General features: G+C 42.1%; 1 protein-coding gene across 5 annotated transcripts in view; it reads right to left on the bottom strand.

Moving 5' to 3' along the window:
* The window catches only part of mpp7a (MAGUK p55 scaffold protein 7a), a 180,955-nt gene that overhangs the window by 67,856 nt on the left and 92,039 nt on the right, over positions 1–21,060 (bottom strand). For all 5 annotated transcript variants that reach the window (XM_061712949.1, XM_061712950.1, XM_061712951.1 and 2 more), the window contains exon 6: positions 10,254–10,385. In XM_061712949.1, the coding sequence (XP_061568933.1) occupies positions 10,254–10,385 (132 nt within the window). The remainder of the gene's footprint in view (positions 1–10,253; positions 10,386–21,060) is intronic.

The raw sequence follows: 21,060 nt of genomic DNA, 5'->3' as shown, positions 1-21,060 counted from the left end.
ATGTGTACTATTGAGCATTAACATGTGTTTCAGAGAGCAGGAGATATGATGACTAGTGTCCTATAAGTATTGTAATGGTGCAAAAAGTCAAACTTCAGAGGCATGTTATCATTTATCCTAACCTTTATTGGAATGTACATCCAAGTTTAGTTGCAGGAATCTGAGGGAACGGATGTAAGAACAAAACTGGACAAGAACATCTGAAACAACCACAACCAAATTCACTCTATCCGGATGGAGCAATTTAACTGGATAGTTTTTTTTAAAGGCCCAAATGAAATAGAGTAACAAGGCTGTTTTTAAAATGTAAGGAGTAAAAAGTACAGATAATTGCGTGAAAATGTAAGGAGTAAAAGTAAAAAGTGGTCTGAAAAATAATTACTCCAGTGAAGTATAGATAACCAAAATTTCTACTTAAGTAAGGTAACAAAGTATTAGTACTTCGTTACTTGACACCTCTGAACATACAGTCATTGGCATCGGGAAATCATGCTCCATATCAAGTTGGAGAAGATCAGATACACAATCAGCCTTTCTTACATATGGCAGCCTTTCTTAATGTTTGTTGAATATATGGAGGCAGACAGTATAGTACTGTAAAACTCTGTTACTGTCCTCAGTCATCTATTGTATCTCTTTTTTGTTGTTGTTTGATTGTTTTTCTGAATATTGAACTATGTATTTCATACTGTGAACTCTGTATGTCTGGTATTTGTGGGGGGTCGATGGGATTTACGATGTGCTTGTTTTCTTCTTGTATGTTCTGTTGAACTTATGTTAAATTGTAAACTATAACTTTTGAAACTAAATAAAACCTACCTACTGTATAAAATACCTTGATCAAAAAAAAGACGAGGCACGAGCCAACACACGCTCTGAAGACAAGAGCAACCGCAAGGTAGGAAAAAGCTTCACCCGAGCACGATGATCGATACGAGACATTCCAGCACTAAAGCAGGAGGGATAAAGTCTGCAGCTTCCCACAGTGAGACAATCAGCATCACCACTACTCTCCATCTTCTTCTCCACCCCCCTCCCAAACACACACACACAGCGACACACTCCAGCCCAACACACTGCAGCACAATCAATCAAGGAAAAGATGTATTGCTTTTAAAGCACATGGGTCCATCTTTAAAACACTAACATGTGTGCTGTCGGGATTAATCTTATTAGCTGCTCCATTTATTCCCAGCCAGAGTCATTACTTTTCTTTCAACATTCTGAAGTAAACAGACGATATAAAAGTCGCTTTCCTTGAACTTGCACATCTATCAGGTCTCTTCTTTTGATAACGCTCCCAATTAGAAACCTCTCGTCAGGTTTTTCAGCCACATGCTGACTGTATTCACTTGTAAACATTCACACCAGCGCAGATTGAAACACGTACCGTGAATGGAATTGAGGTCGAAGCTCGGGAGGAAGACAATGAGTGTGCGATGTGTTTGTGCAGCCCTCCAGACAGATGGAAATGAGAGCAGCTCTGATCTGGCTGTCCTGATTGTGTCGGAGCCAAGAAAAAAAGGGCCGGTTTGCCACAGATGAGAAAAGCATGGCATGTCAAGATGCCAAAAGTCCATTCCAGCGACTGCCATTCATGGAAAACTAACCGCGTCACAAACTGAATCGATCACAAAGCTTCCCTTGCCTGCGTGGTTATTATCAACTACCTTATTAGGATCGAAAAAATTCACAGACATCAGACATAAGTCATAAAATTGGAGCATTTAAAATAATAATAATACTGTGCATGTCGTCGGCGTTTGTGTATGCAGTGACTGGGATAGCTCTGGAGTCCAAACCAGTGCTATTTGTGGGTCTGTAATGAGAAGTCCAGCTGATCCGCTGGTATCCAGCGGCTGGGCTGGCTGGGTGGCCGGGCCCGGCACTGGTACCGCTGGATTGATTGGTGCTGGCCGGTGCCAGACAGGACCTTATGTAGGCTGGCACTGCCAACTGGACCCTGCAGGATCCTGTTTCCACTTAACTGCACCCAGTGACTCTCCGTCTCTAATGTAAAAACCAAGCGTGTGTGCACAGTGACACAGAGCAGGGATGAAAAGGGAGAAAGATGAGAGGGAGGAGAGTGATGGAGCCGGACACAGATCCTGTCACATTCCTGGATGCGGGGACGTAATACTTGTTGAGGATACGCAGAAACCCGGGACAAGAAGAATTGATTTCAAACAATAATCTACAGTATGCTGCTGAAATTAACAGTACCCATTCAGACGTTCCCCGATACCTTCACATATATCTTCTGAAATGCACCGAAGTGACTAGTCGAGCCTGATAGAAAAAGCAGATGAGAGGGCGCAGGAGAAATAGAAAAATGGCGTGCCAGTGGCAGTGGGAGGATCGCAGAAGATGAAGTGAGTGGGAGAAGTGAATGAATGTTACTCCGGCAGTGACTGAGTGGCACTGGAGGAGCGGAGAAGTGATGTATAAACCGAACGAGTGCGCAGCGGGGCATGCACGGCAAGAATGCGAGAGTCTGGTATTTACATCTGCGTCACCGGGCTTCTAGTTTGTCCAAACGAGGGGAACAGAGCCGGCCGCAGCAGGCTTGTCCGCCACCGATGTTCTCACATCATAGTGACGGTCACCCCGGGCAGCTGCCGTGCCCAGAGCTCTCTCTCCTCCACATACTCCGTCTGCAGGGACCTGGATTTCCCAGAATACTTTGGAAATTATGTTTTACTATATTATGAGCGCTTCGAAGCCAAGAAATGCCACACTTGAAAGATGCACGGAGCGTAATGCCAACAAATGAGGATTTCAAACTGTCGAAAAACACAGTCATGTGAAAAGGAAACACACGCCCTCTTTCAGTTCTAAGGCATAAAAAAAATAATCAGTCAGGTTTTGAAATGAGGAAAATACAACATAATACATGTGAAAATACATGACATAGCGTCATTATTTATTTAACAAAAGCTGAGCCAAGATGCAGACGTAATGTGTGAAAACCCGAGCAAGGATCTCTCATTAAGGTCATTTAGCAGCTATAAAGTTAAAATTCTCCGTATGATTCAGTTCATTGAGGTTTGTGGGAAGTTTGTGGCGCGCTCGTTGGCTACAGGGGAGTTACATCTACGTTAGTCTGAGGACTAGGGCTGGGGATTGATTCAAATGTCAAGAATCGATTCAATTCTGATTCTTAAGATTCAGAATTGATTATCAAGATTTGATTCAATTCGATTCCGATATTGATTTGGGTTAGTGTTATTAAACAGCTTTTTCAGCTGTTGCATGAATGATATGACTGTAGTTCTGCAACATATTAATACTAGTATTTTATTGAGATTCAACAGCAAGTATTGGCAGCTAATGATGCTGTAAGGACCAATCAGCTCCCAGAATGCTGATAGAATTGCTTTCAGAAACATCATGTGGGGCAGAATTATCAAACAGATCCAGGACAGCAAACAGAGACAGATGAAATCGCTTTTATTTTTTCCCATTTTTAAGAATTTGGTTTTTGGCATTTTTTGCAAATGTAATCCCAAGACAGTATATATAGCAAAGAAATATAGACAATTTATGCAATTATAACTGAACACTTTAATGTTTTCATACCTTTAAACATATTTAAAGGCAAAAACATGGCACTAGTTATTCTCGTGTCCAACAAAATATTCCTTTTTAGGGCAAAAACAAAAAAATAAAAAGAGTTGTAATGTAATGATGAAAAAAAAATCATCTTTAGACATATGAATTGATTTTTAGGAATTAATATGAGAATCGATTTACAATTGGAAAATCGACTTTTCCAACACAGCCTGAGGATACACAGCAGGTGCTGCGTTGATTCACTCTCCATTGATCCACATGTTTAAATACATTTACAGATTGGGTCACATGACCAGTGTCATCAGTCTTGACCTCTGACCTGTGACCTGTGACTGGTTTTGGGTTGTCTTGGGAAGGTTCTGAGGCAGCTCAGCAAGGCAGCTATGTAAAGGCTTCTGGCCAGGGCTCAGTTCAGGACATCAGTGTCTCCACTTCCTGCAACACTTGGGGGCTCCAGTCTCCATTTGGATCACTTCAAGATCTCGCTGAGAGCAGCTGGGACTCAGTCCTTCCACAGGTTGCTGCTGGAGCCACCTGATCTGCGGCGACTGCAGCACCGTGAGTGACAGGCTGAGTGGCAGCAGAGCTCCAGGCCGTGTTTCAGCTCTGGCAGCAGCACTCGTTTCAGGTGCTCCTTCGTTACAGACCAGTGGCCTGGCCGTGCTTCTGCCGTCGTTTTCTATTTGTACTATCACGACGGCCGACATGAAGCCCTTTCTCTGGACAGATTTCTGTTCTGCAACAGTTGGTCCTAGAGAAGCTTAAACTTCTACTTGAATAGAGTAAACTCAAACCCACTGAGGTTCAGTTATTGAATGTGTTTGATTCACAAGACCTGGCTGTGGGTTACACTCCTTTTCCTTTAAATGTCCTGACACTTAACACACATAAAATAATTCAAATTGTTAGTAAAGAAACATCTCTTGATAGAAGAATAGCTGCAGTTTTGCTGCAGCTAAGGGGATCCAAATAAAACTATAAACTACCACCACACTCACATTTAGATAGATGGACAGCAGGACAGGCTAACCATGAATCTAAAACCAAAACACACATCTTTAGTTGGACATGTTTGCGGTCCATAACAGGCGCCTACCGTTGGATAATGAACATTAGAAGTGCAACATCGGTGCCTTCTTCCTCTGCAGCCTGGCCTCGGGTGATTAGTCAGTCTGCACTGGAGCCTTTTATCACCCAAGGCAAACATCCCCAGCGCATGACCTACAGCCACATACTTCTGACGCAACCCCCTCAACGCTCCGCTCCAAACCTCCACCTGAACTATTCTGAAATCATATCCAAAATAACACATTCTTCTAATAAAAAAATAGACACGGCTGAGCTGAGGTGTCTGTATAAGCACGCGTGTTTATGCCAAACCCAATTATTTAATTGTCCTGACACTGGAGCTAGTAAATCAGCCCTTTTGGGGAGAGCAGCTGGAGAGCTGGGATTACGACAGAATGGGAGCTTAGACGAAGAAGAGGGATGTTGTCCTGGAAGCCGGGGCTTTTACACGCTCACTTATATGCGGCATGAAGTCACAGTCTGAGGAATGACGGCGGTCAATCAGGGCTACTGAACGCAATCGGCCAAAACGATCCGGCTCCACTTAACGGATGGATCTCAAGGAAAGTGGTCTGCGTGCTAATGACAGCCCCTGCATCGTCTGGAACTACCCAATGAGATTAATTAAAATAAAATCTATTTGGTCCGGCTCTACATGTGGATTCTGTCTAATTAGAGGAGTTTCTTTCTCTGCTGGTGACTGGGATGGCTGTGACCTCACCCTGAGCATCTGACCTGTCAACCATTTCATCAATGCAAGATGTAAGAGCTCATTAGAGTCAGATCCACGTTAAACACGTAGCCAAGGCCAGTCAATAGTCAACATAAACCATCAGGAATAATAGACTTCCACTCCATGGAGGGCAAATGAAGAATCTCATGAAGCAGCTCCTTTACTTTCACACACAAGGCACACAACACCAGGGTTCATACACATTTTAACCAACAAATTTCCATGACTTTTGCATGACTTTCCCATGACTTGGCAGCAAGTTTCCATGACTATACATGACCTCTAAAACATCAATGTATGAAATATAGGAATAAAACTATGTAAAAAGTCACTACAGTGGAGATCTAATGACAATTATGGTTTAATACAAAATAAACATTTGTTTAAACTAACTGATATACCAGCACTATGTTGTAGTATATGTTGTATAGTAATCTAATATAACTGTAATAACTAATAACCGATCTGCATGATGCGCAAGATGCTCGGCACGTCCCGCGTGAGAACGCACGAGACTTTTCTATACAAAATATTTATTGATCAATTTTAAATCTACCTTATAGGCTGTTATTACTAAATGTTATCATTAAGTGAGAAAAATAAATTCCATGACTTTTCCAAAACTTTTGGGGTGAACTTATGTTTCCAAAACTTTTCCAGGCCTTGAAAATGACATTTTCAAATTCCATGACTTTTTCAGGTTTTTTCAAAACATATGAACCCTGCAACACACACTATGCTACTTTAAGCTTCATGTACGGCAAGGAAAATGTTTTTTATGTTCTTTATATTCATGATAGGCTATTATCGTCTAACATCTCTCTTTTGCTGGATGAAGTTCTGTGTATTAGTAATACCTGAAGAACTGCAGTATTAAAAAATGACACCCTCATGTCTGTTACATGCACCACATTTGCCCTGGATGGGCAAAGTCTTCTGTTTCCTATGATCTACACATGTCACATTTTTTTATCTGAAAATGGTGCTTGCGTCGTCATGGTAACCGTAAAATGTGACAGGAGCCTTCCCCTCCTCTCTTTTGTCGGTCTGGGCCTCTTGCTCTCTATGGGTACACTGCAAAAATCTAAATCTTAACAAGAATATTTGTCTTATTTCTAGTTAAAATGTCTCATTTTTAGTCAAAGAAATCTCATCACACCTAAAACAAGACTCATCACTGGAAAAAACAACAATTTTCACCTGTTTCAAGTAGATTTTCACTTAAAATAAGTAGAAAAATCTGCCAGTGGAACAAGATTTTTTTACTTGTAATGAGAAGATAAATCTTGTCCCACTGGCAGATTTTTCACCTTATTTCAAGTGAAAATTTACTTGAAACAGGTGAAAATTGTCAAATAACAAGTTATTTATCTGGTGATGACTCTTGTTTTAAGTGTAATGAGATTTTTTGACTAAAAATGAGACATTTTAAGTAGAAATAAGACAAATATTCCTGGTAAGATTTTGAGTTTTTGCAGTGTACCACTGTGAAGCCTAATGTATTGAGTTTGATTTTTATTTATTAAACTTTGTAAAAACTAAAATTAAAGACACTATATGCACCATAATTATCCCTTGAAAGAAGCAGAGGATAAAAGACTCCCGGGCAGTCGCATGGGATTCAAATCATCTCAGAGTTGATCATTTGTGGTCGAATCTTTACTTGCAAAAACGGCGCATTTGCACCTGATTAACATCACAGACGTCCTCTGCAGGTCCTCAGGTAATACTAACCCTGAAATAGTAAGAGCATTACTGTCCTCACTTTTTTTGTTGGTGATAAAACAGAAAAACCTGATTAAGTTTAAAGTGAGTAAGCTGATACTAGTTCCCATTACCTCTCCACAAGTAGACCAAAAGGAACCTGTGGGAGAAACCGGGGAACAGGTACCGGCGAGGGACAACTGTGGAATATGTTCCATGGAATATTTAGTGACTGTTGGTATAACCTCGATGAATGAAATGTGTTTTTATCTAATACAAGTGGGAGGTTATAATGACTTGATTTCCTGCTATAAATCTGAGAATGTACTCGCTTTAGCTTCAAGGCCTGCAGGGACCATAATAAAATGCAGAACACTGGTCGAAAATCTAGCTGCTGTTGCAAAAATATTGTGCTGATACTCTTGAAATATCATATTTTAAGAGACATATAAAGTGGAGGTGTATTAATCAAGTTGACCCAGTGTTTACCTCTGAAAGAAAACACTGCAGGCAAAGCCACATTGTCCATGCAGATACGTATACATTAAAACACACCGTAGCTGTGTGTGCGGTGAAAGCCGACCTTCATTGCTGTTTAATTCAAGGCATTAAGAACTTCATTTATTTAGTATTTTGTTGTATGACCCTCATGTATAACGCGCCTGGAGTAAAGGCCCGTGACAGATGTTTGAAGAGTAAAGAGAGTAAAGACTTTTACTGTTCTCTTGCTATTCCTTCTCAGTAAAGTTGCTTTTGTCAGCGAAAATTATGACTAAATATCGTCGTCAACGAACCTTTATCACCTGATGAGACGCAACAAAAATGCTGGTCATGATGCCATTAAAAGATGGGGAGAAATGCAGCCACAAAATCACAGGAAAAAATAAATATGTTGTAAATTCAAATTAGAGTCTTCTGTATCTGGGATGAATGTATTCTTGAGTCTGTAAGGTAACAATAATATAATAATAAGATAACTACATAAACTACATTTTTACTTAACTAAAATGTCCCTGGACAATTCTCACTTAAATAAGACTAAAATGACTTTTAGTTGACTGAAACTTGACACGACAAAAAGGAGAATGAACGTGACTAAAACTAATAAAAACTAAAATGATAGCTTGACCCAAAGACTAGACTGAAACTAAAATTGAAACAGACTGCCAAAAACAACACTACTTCTCAGATCACCAAGAAGACTTCCTGGTGTAAGGAAATAAAGAGTTATTGAAATATCACAGGTCGTGTTCATGTTCTGTTCTTTGTGCACATAAGTCTTTCAGTGCTCATTATTATGGGCTTTTCATTGCACTAATTCTAAAAATACCTTTCTAATGTAGCAGAATGCTGCTCTGTATTACCTTAGTACAAAATGCACGGTTGCCCTGGCATTTATGTCGTCTTTAAGGCAACGTAGGTTGCTCTAAATTCTCAGGGCATCTTTCACCATTAAAGCTACAGTAGCATCACAGAAGTGTCAATGACCTTCGGTAAAAGCACTAAAACAACCCTGAATACCATCAGACCCTAGTTTTTTGGACTTTTTGCCAAGAGCCGTACAGATGGTCCTTTTCGTTGGCATTTGATTTGGAGCACATGGCAAAACTGATCACAATGTTTCCAACGTGCATTTATTTAAACGATATTATTTGGAGACCATCTGCCCAGCTTTACCCCTCAATGACTTTGTTTTTGTAGCTATTGCCTTTGTACATAATCACCAGTCTCTGGAACCTTTTAAACATTATTATAATAAACATTATCAGTTTTTTTGTACATCATTACCAGCGTTAAACTATCACTGTATCACCTCTTTTCAGGATGTCGGTCAGACCTGAAATTTGAAATGGTTTTCTATAAACAAGACCAAACATGAAATATATCTTATTTCTGTCGTCTGCAAATTAAAAAAAACTACACGTCAAAACAAAACGTAAGAATCACAGTCTTTTTTTTTTATCTGCATTTGTTATACAGTCTTGATTTGTGGTTGCAAAAACGGAGTCGCTTGTTCACCACAGGAGTATATTCTATGTTATCAACACGTGCAATAATAAACAATATTACACATTGTAAATTTGCGCTGCAGATGTTCCCGGAGGCCAAAGCGTCAAGTCTCCTCGTGGAATAACATCAGTCAGACGATGGAGTTGACTGCGGCTGGCGTAAATCACATTATGGTTTGATGGAATGTGATCCGACATTAGGCTCGGGAGAGGCTGGAGCAGGAAGCGTCCGTGACGATGTGCGCCGCGAGTCAGAGAAACCCAGAATTCCTCCAAGCCACATTATTACGTTTCGGCAGCTCCGGAGAACATGCAACAGGCTGGAACCCAAAAATGACTTAGGTGTGTTCCCCTTTCCACAGGGGTGTGGTGAGAGGAGTGCGCCGGCCGCGAGCCAAGATGGTGGTCGGAGTGAAAACCACAAAGTGAAAATAGAGGCAGCCGGGGCCAGGATATGTCCGGCGCAGATCAAAAGACGGGCAGGGCCCTTGGCACACAACAAAACGCTGCAAGGACAGATTGAGGTCTTTCAAAGGCCAGCGAGAATGTATGTAGCTGAGTGTTTATTTTGCTACAGGACGCTGAGGTCAGTCAACAGAATCATAGAAACACAATTAAGACATAATGGGGATAATCATGGAGGGAAAGAAAAGATATTTTATGCATCCAAGACCGGTGGTTACGGAGAGGCCCATTTCCTCACGTGCCTAACTGGCTGACAAGTGCCGGGAAATGCACAGCATGAGAACCGTCAGACGGCACGGACACCCAGGATGGCGAGGGGTGGACTGCAAATGAAAAGGTACAGCTGAGGCCCAAGGCAGAGGTTGGTTGTTGTTGTTGTCTGGGCCCGATGAAACGGACATCAGAGGCACGTCGCAATGACCGGGATGGATGAAGTCGTTTGGAGACACCGAGACTAGACGGGCCGAAAATACTCCAAGATAATGGCAGTCGTGGTTGCGAGTTCGATTCTAACAAGCCAGTACCCCCGAAAGTATGCGAGATATTGACTTGAGTACTACTTTGGGGAATAAGGAAGGAAGCAACAGCTGCTTATTGTGGTGAGTGCCTTTACCCCGTGACCAAGGTTATCTAATCTGTAAACTTCTCCCAACGTCTTTAGTCCAGCATTTCGCAGGAGCTGAAATCAAAACGTTACTCACCAGAGGTTCCTTGTTTTTGACCAGTCTTATAATTTTCACTGAATCCTCGTCGTCGTCGATGTCGTCGGGCAGCGGCGGTAGTTCCGGGTCATAACTCTTCAGGGCGACCGTGTCATGGACGGACAGAAGGCTCTAGGAGAAGAAGAGAATCCCAAGAGCGTTAGGAGGAAATGACAGGAAAAAGAAATGCATCCACCTGTGAGGACCTCAACGTCTCTTTAGTACTGTTTGAAACATGAAATGCAACATTGCAGAAGTTCATGGCGCTTTTCCACTAGTACCTACTCAGTCCGACTTGCCTCGATTTTGCGCTTTTCCACTAGGGGTCTAACGTTTCGAGTAGATACTTTTCTGTAACTATTCTGCCGAGGTTCTAAGCTGCTGAGTCGGCTGTATCTGACATCATCACACTACAGGCCACCGATTGGTCGGGGGGTTGGAGTCAGACGTCTGAGTCAGGAGGAGGAAATCAGAGAAAGAGACTCTGACGGATTCTTGTTCATTTTATTCAACCAGCAATGGCAGCAAAAGTCTGTTTCATGATCCAACTCTGAGGTGCAGATGTTCATAAACCTGGTGCTGAGGAGAGAATTAAAAAGGGATCTAGACGGAGATAAGGAACGACCAGATCTACCAGGAGCTCTGTCTCTTCATAGCTGCTCACGGCTCCAGCTGACTTTTCATCAGCGCCGAGACAAACTAACAAAGAAAAAATCGTTGCCGCTTGAAGCTTCTCTCACTCTCATTTTTTAACTTGGTATCAAACACAAGTCACAGACCCAGCTGTAATGCATTTAAAAAAACAAAAATGTCATACATTCTGGATTCATTACAAATAAACTGAAATATTGCAAGCCTTTTATTATTTTAATATTGCTGATTATGGCTTACAGCTTAAGATTAAGATTCCCAGAATGTTCTAATTCTTTGAGATAGGATATTTGTGTTTTCTTCAACTGTAAGCCATGATCAGCAATATTAAAATAATAAAAGGCTTGCAATATTTCAGTTGATTTGTAATGAATCCAGAATGTATGACATTTTTGCATTACAGAATATAAAGGACTTTATCACAATATTCTAATTTTCTGAGACAGTCCTGTATATCATCTCCTCCAGGTTCTACACCTTTAGTGTCTTCTTCCTTAGATCACACAATCAAATACGTCACAGCAGCTTCACTCCAACCTCCTACTTCTGCTCCAGGTGCTGAATTGTTATGGAAAAGAAACTTGACCGAGTTGAGTTGAGTCGAGCCGAGTAGGTGCTAGTGGAAAAGTGCCATCAGTCTACACTCCATGTTTTAGCTGGACAGAGAAAAGACAGACTACATAAAAGATGGTTATGAATTGGGGTGTCTCCCTCAAAAGCAGGGTGATGGATTTCCAAACACTCGTGGCCAAAGGTTTTAGGCCTGTGCAGTGATTGCCATCAGCTCCACGCTAACCCTCCATACATCTCCTTGATTAAAGGCACCCCAGTGCTGGTGCTGCATCGCTGCTCACCAGGAGCCGGGACTGGAGAGGCGGCGGGGCACCGTGAGCCGCTCTGTTCAGAGCCGGCGCCTCCCGGGGAGAGGTTATACGAACGCTGAAAGCAGTCATGTTCTTGCACTGTTCAAGCGGCAGGCTCAAAGTAATGAAGTTCTCAGCTGCTTCAGATATTTCACACATTCGCAAGCAGGCAGAGAAAAAAGAAGGGGATTCAGACAAGAATGATGCCATTGAAACGTTCAGGGTTTTTTTTTTTTTAACGGCTGTGTGTGCGGACCGAGATGCGAGTGGACACGTGCTGCTTTTTCCGTGGTTTGAGGAGGGCAGGCCGAGAGAAAAGTGAGAAAAACACCTTCTAACCAATATGCCAGACAAAAGCAGGGAAGGAGAGAGGGAGAGAGGAGGAATAGCAGAGAGGGATACAGTGCAAAGAGGAACAGTGTGTTTTATGACATGGGAGCATGCTCCAGTACAGCATTCAAGATGTTGTTAACTGGGAGCAGATGAGAGGAGGAGACACCAGTGGATCTGAGTCGGGGATCCATGCAGAGACAAGCCGAGCAGCGTTTCTACTCCAGGACCTGCTTCTATTCCTTTCCCCTCAAGTCCAAACTATAAACCTACATGCTGATTTTGGTTTCTTGCAAATTAGCTATTATACGTTTATATAACTTTAATTCCTACCCCCAAACCCAATATTAATACACGGAAACATCCAGCTGCTCTTCTTGAAATGCTCTTCTTGTATCTTGCTGTACACCTGTTCCACCTTCCTTCAAATACCACAAATCCCCTTTCTTCTTCTCGTTCATCGATCATATTTCTTCACCCCAAATATTCGCCGCACCGTCCACTGCACATGGCTGACAATGGGTTCCAGACCCGGTGCATAAACAAGAGTCTCATATGTGTGGGGATGCTGTCGTTCTGGTACTGAAACATTTTCTTGGAACGCAGGAAACCCAAACTGTTTGCAGATGAGAACAATAAAAGCAACGTGAAGGGGATCACAAAGCGGTGCTCAATAGAAATGATAGATGACAACAGTAGTAGGAGCGAGAGGACCAAGTTGAAGTTTCCTTAAATTTTCATTGTGGTTAGTGATCTTACAGAGAGAAGGCCCAGATATAAACATACATGATATTACTTTGCAGCAGTGCAACAGGGCAGAGAAGGAAAGCTGCTCTCCACTCAGCTGAATTAAAACTTCCTATATTTGTAAAAGGCAGCTTCCGAGTTTGAGGCCTGCATATTCTTATTTTCTTTAGCCTCTTTTATTGTTTTTTACCCCCACAAGGGGTACAAGGAAACCCATTTTAGATTTCCGAGCTTTACAATAACATCCTTTGGTGAAACTCCCGCTGTGGGGTGACAGCGAATCTGCAGAGATCTTTTTTAGTCTGAGGTTAGAAACACAGGGTGTTGAGGCTGTCTTTATGGTGTTGGACTGTCACTCACATCACCTGATCTAGGTAGCAAAAACACGAGGCTCGGCCTCGGCTGGGAGGGGACGACCGTGCAGGGCAGGGAGCCCAAGAAACACAGCTACAGTCACGGGGAAAAGAAAGTACGCCGGCTTTCAGTACAAAGGTTTTCTGTATGGGGATGTAGTAAAAAAAAAAAAAGTAAGCTGAGCCTCACCAGGTTCCAGTCGGTAAAAACAAGCTCAGAGGAAACACAAGGCATGACAGAATGTGTCATCATTTACTGGACAAATCCCGGGGCGAAACGCCAAAGCAGGGTGTGAACAGCCGAGTGCAGCCTGATACTCAGTAGTTTGCAGAACCACGTTTGGCAGCAATGATTGAAGTATTTTTGTCTGTTTATCGTCATCATCAGGTTTCAACATTTGAATGAAGTTGAGATCGTCCTGTTGTGTGACCCAGTTTCGGCGGAGGTTTGACTGTCAGGCAGATGCCCTCGTATCTGACTTTAATATACAGAGGTTCATAGTCAGATTAAGGCAAAACAAGCCCACATCATGTCTCTCCTCCACTGTGCCTGACAGTTGGTCTGAGGTGTTTATGTAAATATGCTGTGCTTGAGGTGAGCATTAAGGCCAAGCATCTCCAGTTTGGTCTTATCTGCCCCAAAGACAGACAAGATTTCTTTTTTTAATTGTTTTTCTTTTGCAATTTCTCCAAGTATTGCACAGAATGACCTTGTGGTGAAAGTAGATGCTTAGATGTTAAATCCAGGCAAAAACTGATAACTGTGTTGATCAATTTTCACTTATAGGTAAGTTTTCACAGTAAAATGTAGAAGGGTGTCCCCCATATTTTTAGGAAATTGCCAAGTAACCCTTGTTCAGATTGATGAGTCTCCAAGATCATGGCTGATGTCTTTTCTCGTTGGCATTGCCAGCAGAATGTGTTCACACCTGCTGACGATCAATGAATCAAAGAAGTCTGATTAGCAGCACCTGGCTAATATCTATGACACCAGTAACGTTTAACAATAGTAATTTAGTATTTACAAAAACAGATATTTCCCCCTCTACGTTTTGAAAAATACCATCATTTACAGGAACCTGCATAAATAGCTGTTAAGGTGCTATGAGCAGCCAAACCTACAGGGGGCAGTGTAACGAGAAGATAAAGTCATGCTAGCCAATCAGAATCCTGGAAAAAAACATCAACAAATGACACAAGTAACTTCCAGTTACTTCCGAGATGAACGAGAGTCTTTCGTTTGGAGTGACAGAGAAGTGGAGTTATTTTTAAGTGTGACTTTAGAATATAAAACAGGTAAAATACAAGAAAATATTGACGGTGGCCAAACAAATTGTAAACACAGGTCGCACTCATGACGCTGGTGACGCTTCTGTCTCATAATGTGACGTTCTGAAGCCTAAATGTCTGTTTCCCTCCGTTTACAAGCAAACGTGAAGATGGAGTTTTTGCAAATCTCCACTTTGGCCGGAGTTTTCAGGAATGATCGATTTTGTTGACCTTGAGCTTCGTTTTCGTGTAAACGAACGGCCAAAACGCATGAAAACACCACAGTTTTTACCTTAGTTTCTACACATTCCACCACTGTACTTTGGCTTGGTTTTTATTACATTAACAATACCAGCTTGTAAAATGTCCTTTGCTGTTGTTTACCTGAGACTACATGTCACCAGTCTCAACCAGATGATTTTTGCTCCGTTCTCGACTCCACCCAGCCACCGTCCTCCCTGAACTCCTGCGGGTGCACTCTCTCTGACGGCACTTCCTTCAATCTGGCTCCTCCCGCCGCCTCACCCATCCCCTGCCATCACGCCTGACAGCTCATAACAGCGCCACAGTTAATTTCTTGTAAAAACTTTCTTGGAAGTTGAAATAACAGCTGTATGCTAATAGACACCACATGGTACGATCCCTCGCTGGCGACCGCTCCACATGGAGTACGACACAGGTACAAATCTTTCCCCCACCCACACACGCATATCAAGTTATCCACAAATGGAAAGTTGGGCTGATATGAAGCAGGGGTTCTTCTCATACCTTAGTGTTGCTGGATTAGCTACCTAATCAAACCCAACGTTATATCCTTGTAAAGGCCCTGAAGTTGAAGCTTGAAGAGGAAAAAAAGAAAGCAGGACAGATGGAAAGAGGGATCAAGGGAAGCAAACCTATCCTTGTTTTCCAGGCATCCCGCTCTTTCTTAGTCCGTGGGTTTGTGTTCATTAGGCATAATGGGGATCCTAGAAAAACAGATCACTGAGCTTGACTAAATAAACCTGCCAGTACATTCCTGGCAACGGCCTCCCATTAAAGCCCCCGGCCCTGTCGCCGGCCCAACTCGCCTTTCAGCTGGCGCGCTGGCGGGATTGGTGCAGGGTAACCGTTTTCCCCGAGATTGCGAGACCCTGCTGTGTGTTTCTGTCTCTGAGTGTAGCTGAGCTGTAGGCCAGCGGGGATGTGATGGTGACACCCACCTCCTCTGAGCCTCCAACCGTAGAACAGGGGTCAAGTTTTAAGCCTGGCTTATAATAACTTTTGAATGTGTTTTATTCTGCTCTTTCTTCTTCACCTTATTAACCAATTCCTGACTGGGTTATTAGCTACACGTGTTTACGGTTGATGAAACTTTGGCCTCGTCAGACGTGGAAGGAGTAACGTTAGGCCGAGCTGTAACGTTACAATCTCCAGCTTTAGGCTTCGTTATTGTCACTAATGTACCCATCAGGTCTAACTAGCGTTAAATAGGAAATAGCCAAGTCAATTTTGCAACGAATTAGTCCCATGACTCACGTCATGGGAATCATTTATGTAGAGTTGTAGACTAAATAGTTATTGTCAAAAGTAGATTATTATTGCCTGTTAATGGAGTTTTCTCAATCATATATATACAGTATATATATATATATATATTAGGGCTGTCAAACAATACATTTTTTAAAGCGCGATTAATCGCATGTTGTCCATAGTTAACTCGCGATTAATCGCATATTAATCGCACATTTATTCACACATTTTTTTGCTGTTCTAAGTTACCTTAAGGTATTCTTTTTATGTTTTTAATACTGTAAACAACATGAGAAAGGGCAAATATGCTGCTTTATGCCAATGTTCATTCAACTTTCCACAAAAAAAGCTTTTGACCTGAATGTAACATTCCTTCATAAATACAAACACAATGTAGTCCCCAACTTTACACTGGTAAAAACTAACTTAATTATTATTTATATATTATTTATTTATTACTATATTATTAGCGCGTTAACTTTGACAGCCCTAATATATATATATATATATTATTTTTTTTTACCTTTTTTTTAACTCACAAATTATTTTGGTTAAAATTGCCTTTAATTCTTTTTAAGTTGGAGGACCCCCTGCAGTACCTCCGCGGGCCCCCTAGGGGTCATGGACCCCCGGTTGAAGACCCCTGCCGTAGACGATACGGCCCCGACTCAAACCTTCCTACAAGCATTCATTCGCAACACTATGTCCACACAGCCGGCCATCATAATTGCCACTTTCATCACTGTCAATATTAATCTAGCTAAAGGGGGGGGTATGTGGGTGAAAGTTGTTTTCTCATGTGCTAATCGTAAAGAAGAACGTTTGAGGTGGAAAGGTAAAGAGAAAGGAAGGGAACGAGACAAGAGTTTTAAAAAGGTTGATTTATATCCCCACCCTGGGAATGGACCATTTCAGCCGTAATTAAGAGTGATACAGTTACTATCACACACAGACGCCATTCAAAGGCAGCAGGCATCTGCTTGTGTTTTATATCCCTAACTCCGTGATTTACGCCGGGGCTGGCTGGTACGGTATCATGTGCCCTTAAAGACAGATGGAGACACACGTAGAAGGTAAAGTTTTAATGTACATTTCTAAAGTACACACGGTGCTTATGGTTTCAGATCCAATGTCCAAATAGAAGAAGAAGAAAAAAAAAAGGTCTCTTTAGTTTATTATATCACAGTCAGAGCTCCATCCAAAGCGGGATGCTGAACCCTATCTGTTACTGACTGACTGTTTGGGATGAAGCAAGCGGGATTCTTCAGGTCCAGTTTCAAGTGATGGTGCCTACAAACATGGTAAAGAGCTTCAACATGACAAAACAGCAGACGATGTGAAATGAAGGGGTATCAAAACTCTGATAAATGAGGGATCATGTGAAATAATAATAGTATGCATAGTACACTGAGTGCATTTTTATTTTTAAAGAAAAGAAAAAGAAAGGAGGTCCGGATAATTAGGCCAGCTTTTTTTAGACTAAATAATAATTGCTGTTTGAATCTTAGAGGAAATCTTGACATTCACCTGGAGCACAGCATGGAAATGCCTCAATGACTGGCTCCCTCTCGCACTGTCCAGGTTTGTTCTAAGTCTTCTTTATTTTCCTTTTGGTATCTCAAAATGAAATATTGCAGAAATGGTGGGTTGTAATCCTAGTTCAGTGATAAAATGCCATTCCACTGCAGGTTGTCTCACTTGGCTCGCGCTGCTCTGCTCCCCGCCAGGGTGCAAACCGGCCAACAGTAGAGGAAGCAGTAGCCGAATATTTTCCATTGTTTGGTGTGGAATGATTTGGCTGACCTCGTTCTGCACTGGAACCGAGGTCCGGTTACTAGTGTTTGGAGCTGCTGGAAGAACAGAGCCACGGCGGAGGATAGAGAAAGCAAGTAGAGGGAGAACAAGTAAAAGCAAACCAAGCTTTTTTCCCCCCGCAGCTCACGATGCAGTGAAACTGGCCACTGCAGAAAAGGACAGTATTGACTCTCTCTTGATAGAACAATAGCAAAGTTTCCAGTTCAGTATTTACATCTGGCTATTTATGGAAGTCAGACGTTTACAAATCCATGCCAAGCATTCGTGGAGAAAGAGTGATTTCACTCTTGCCTCCAAGGGTACGTCGCAGACAGGTGCTGCAATCAAACCGTCCGGGTTAATTAATGATCAGCAGGTGGGAGCTCATCTCAAAAACAGATGTTTTGGCAGTTTGCTGGTCTGGATCGAGCACGTGTGTGTGTTCACACAATGCCAAGAAGGAAAGGCATCAACAATCGTCTTAATTTAGAGTCCATCATTCCATGTGAGTGATAAACCTTATTTACAAGTGGGACGTCATCAAGGGAGTTGATTACTGTGATTACTGCAAGGCGGTGATGGAGGTGGAGGGGGGGTGTGGAAATGTTTTGGAGCCTCTCACAGTCATTGACCTGACCATAAACTCGTCTGCGTATGGAGAAATCTTAAAATCAAATGCTTCTCATTTTATCACAGGATACTTACTGTCCTTTTTTTCATTATATTACATGAGGAGAATGTATCTATTGACCTAAGTGCGTTTATCTGCTACAAGATAGATGTGTTTATTGTCCCTGTGGGGAAATTTGTTTGCAGCAAAAGACACACATGGCAATTGGACAAGCATAGCATAAAAACAGGGACACAGAACAGTAACACAGACACAGTGCATCCACTTGTACATGGTGTCCAGCCAGCTGGGGTGCTATTTCCTAGCAATATGTAAAAGTTTAATGGCTTGGAGTATAAAGGACTTGTTTGACCTGTTTTTAGTGAACAGGGGGGGGCAATAACGCCGAGCTGATGGCAACAGTTTAAAACTGGAGGTAAGTGGGAGCCTCTCATCAGCCACCATGGACTTTGCCTTGTTTGTTACCCCGTCTCTGTATCTGCTTTGGAGGCTGTGTAGGGTGGTTCCTAACAGTTTGCTGGCTGTTGTTACTGTCCTCCTAACAGACCAGCAGATGATGCAGAAAGTTAAAACACTTTCAATAAAACATGTGGACCATTTTGCCATTAACATTGAAAGACAACAGTTTCTTTAAAAAGTACAGTCTTTGTTGGGCCTTAGTGCACAGGCAGTCAGACCAATTGTCCCATTTAAAGGGGACCTATTATGAAAAACATGTTTTCTCTTGCTTTAACATAAATAAAGTGGTCTCCCCTCAGCCTGCCAACTCAGAGAAGGAAAAAAGCAACCAAATTCTGCAGTGTCTGTACAGCCGCCCGGATGATCCGTCCAGTCTGATGTGGATCTACGAGCCAATAAGATTCTGCTCCCGTTGTTACGTAACCAAAATGCGATTTAAATCGGTTGGCCTCCGATGCGTGAAACCACACCCACAACTAACTCCGCCGGCCGGAGCATACACCATTTTTCCGTAGCGGTGTATCGTGTCATTCAGACAGCCAATCAGCATATGCCTCATTATCATAGCCCCGCCCACTCAGAATCCCGCATAGATAATGAGGTTAGAGAATGGGAAGATAAAGACATGGATCAGAGGCTGAATTTCTAATTTATTTAGCAAAAACAATCAAAAGTTTGTTTTTAAGACATTCAAGGCCTGTTTAAAATAGGTATTAGATGCCATAATAGGTCCCCTTTAAGTATGTGATCAAGCACAACCCCAAGGTACTTGTATTCGCTCACAGACTGGATCACCTCTCCATTGATAAAAGTGGGCTGAAATGAACAAGAGGAAATATGCTCCCTTGGAATTACTTACTAAAAGTTAAAAAAAAAAGGTAGGTCTATTTTGTTAATGCTGTACTAAGAAATTAAACTTACTTTTCTGTGTTAAGAATTTCTTATTGAGTGAAAAGGTTTCTTCAGTAACTTCCAAATCGAAGTTCCAGTTGGAGACTGTGCACAGTGTACATACACAAGTACACCATTTTATTTTATTTAAAAAGGGACTGTGTCCTATCAATCAGATACAGTCTAAGAATATCTTCAATCTTGCGATCAATCAATCAGACTGACTATTTAAAGGCTTCACAGTCATAGCTGTGCTGTTTGATACCGTTGTTTTCACCACCCTGAACATGGATGAACAAAAGCGAAGGAGAGACTTTTCTTAGGACATCAGAAAGACATTGACAAGCATGTTAAAGGTAACGGCTAGAGGAGCATCTCCGAGCAGCTTGATGTTCCTGTGTATAGGGCTGTAAATTTCCCTCCGAGGCTCGGAGTCCTTGGGACTGCGGCCAAGCTCCCTGTATGTGGCTGCGAGACGAAAAACTGATGACACATCAAACAGATGGATCGCACAAATGGTAACCGAAGAGCCCAGAACAGCTTCAAAAGAGATCCCAGGTGAACCCCGGGGTCAAGGTCCGTCGGTGTGAGATCACGCCATCCATCACCGCTTCAGCCAAGCTGGATGACGGAGAAGGACTCTGCTGATGACAGCGAATCGTAAAAAAGTCTAGAATTTATCAAAAAGCATATTGACGAACCGCAAGGCTTCTGGGAGAAAGTCCTTTTGGACAAATGAGACCAAAGTGAAGCTTTATGGCAAGTTACACCAGCTCTACGTTGACGGATGTAAAGATGAAGAAGTGTTGAAAGAAAAAAAGACTGTAGCTGGGGTTAGTCTCAGTCAAAGGAAATGGTTCCTTCCAACAAGATAATGACCCTAAACACACAACAAGAAGAAAACTGGACTGTTCTGAAATGTCCTTCTATGTCCTGATGTAAATCCTATGCAACATCTGTGTGAAGAGCTGAAACATCCTGTCTGCAGAAGAAACCCTTCAACCCTGACACAGCTGGAGGAGTTTAGACTAACACAATATTGTACCATAAATGTAAACAAAGAAGGAGAATATAAGCAAAAGACTGTGCACAAACTGTGAGGCACATGGCGTGGTCTGGGCTTGCAGCTAAAGCATCTGGGCATTTTACAAATATTTTTGGATTTTACCTCTTACTATCATGTTTTGAAATAGATTGGCATAATTTTGTGGTTATATTTCTTTTTTTATTATCATTATTATTAATCTTCTCATCCACACTCCCATAAGAGCACTATGTAGAACCAGCCGGCTGCTCTAAATGTTACA

This window comes from Cololabis saira, chromosome 22, assembly GCF_033807715.1.
Source record: "Cololabis saira isolate AMF1-May2022 chromosome 22, fColSai1.1, whole genome shotgun sequence".
NCBI classification, from domain to species: Eukaryota; Metazoa; Chordata; class Actinopteri; order Beloniformes; family Belonidae; genus Cololabis; species Cololabis saira.
This window is presented reverse-complemented; position numbering and strand designations above follow the sequence as displayed.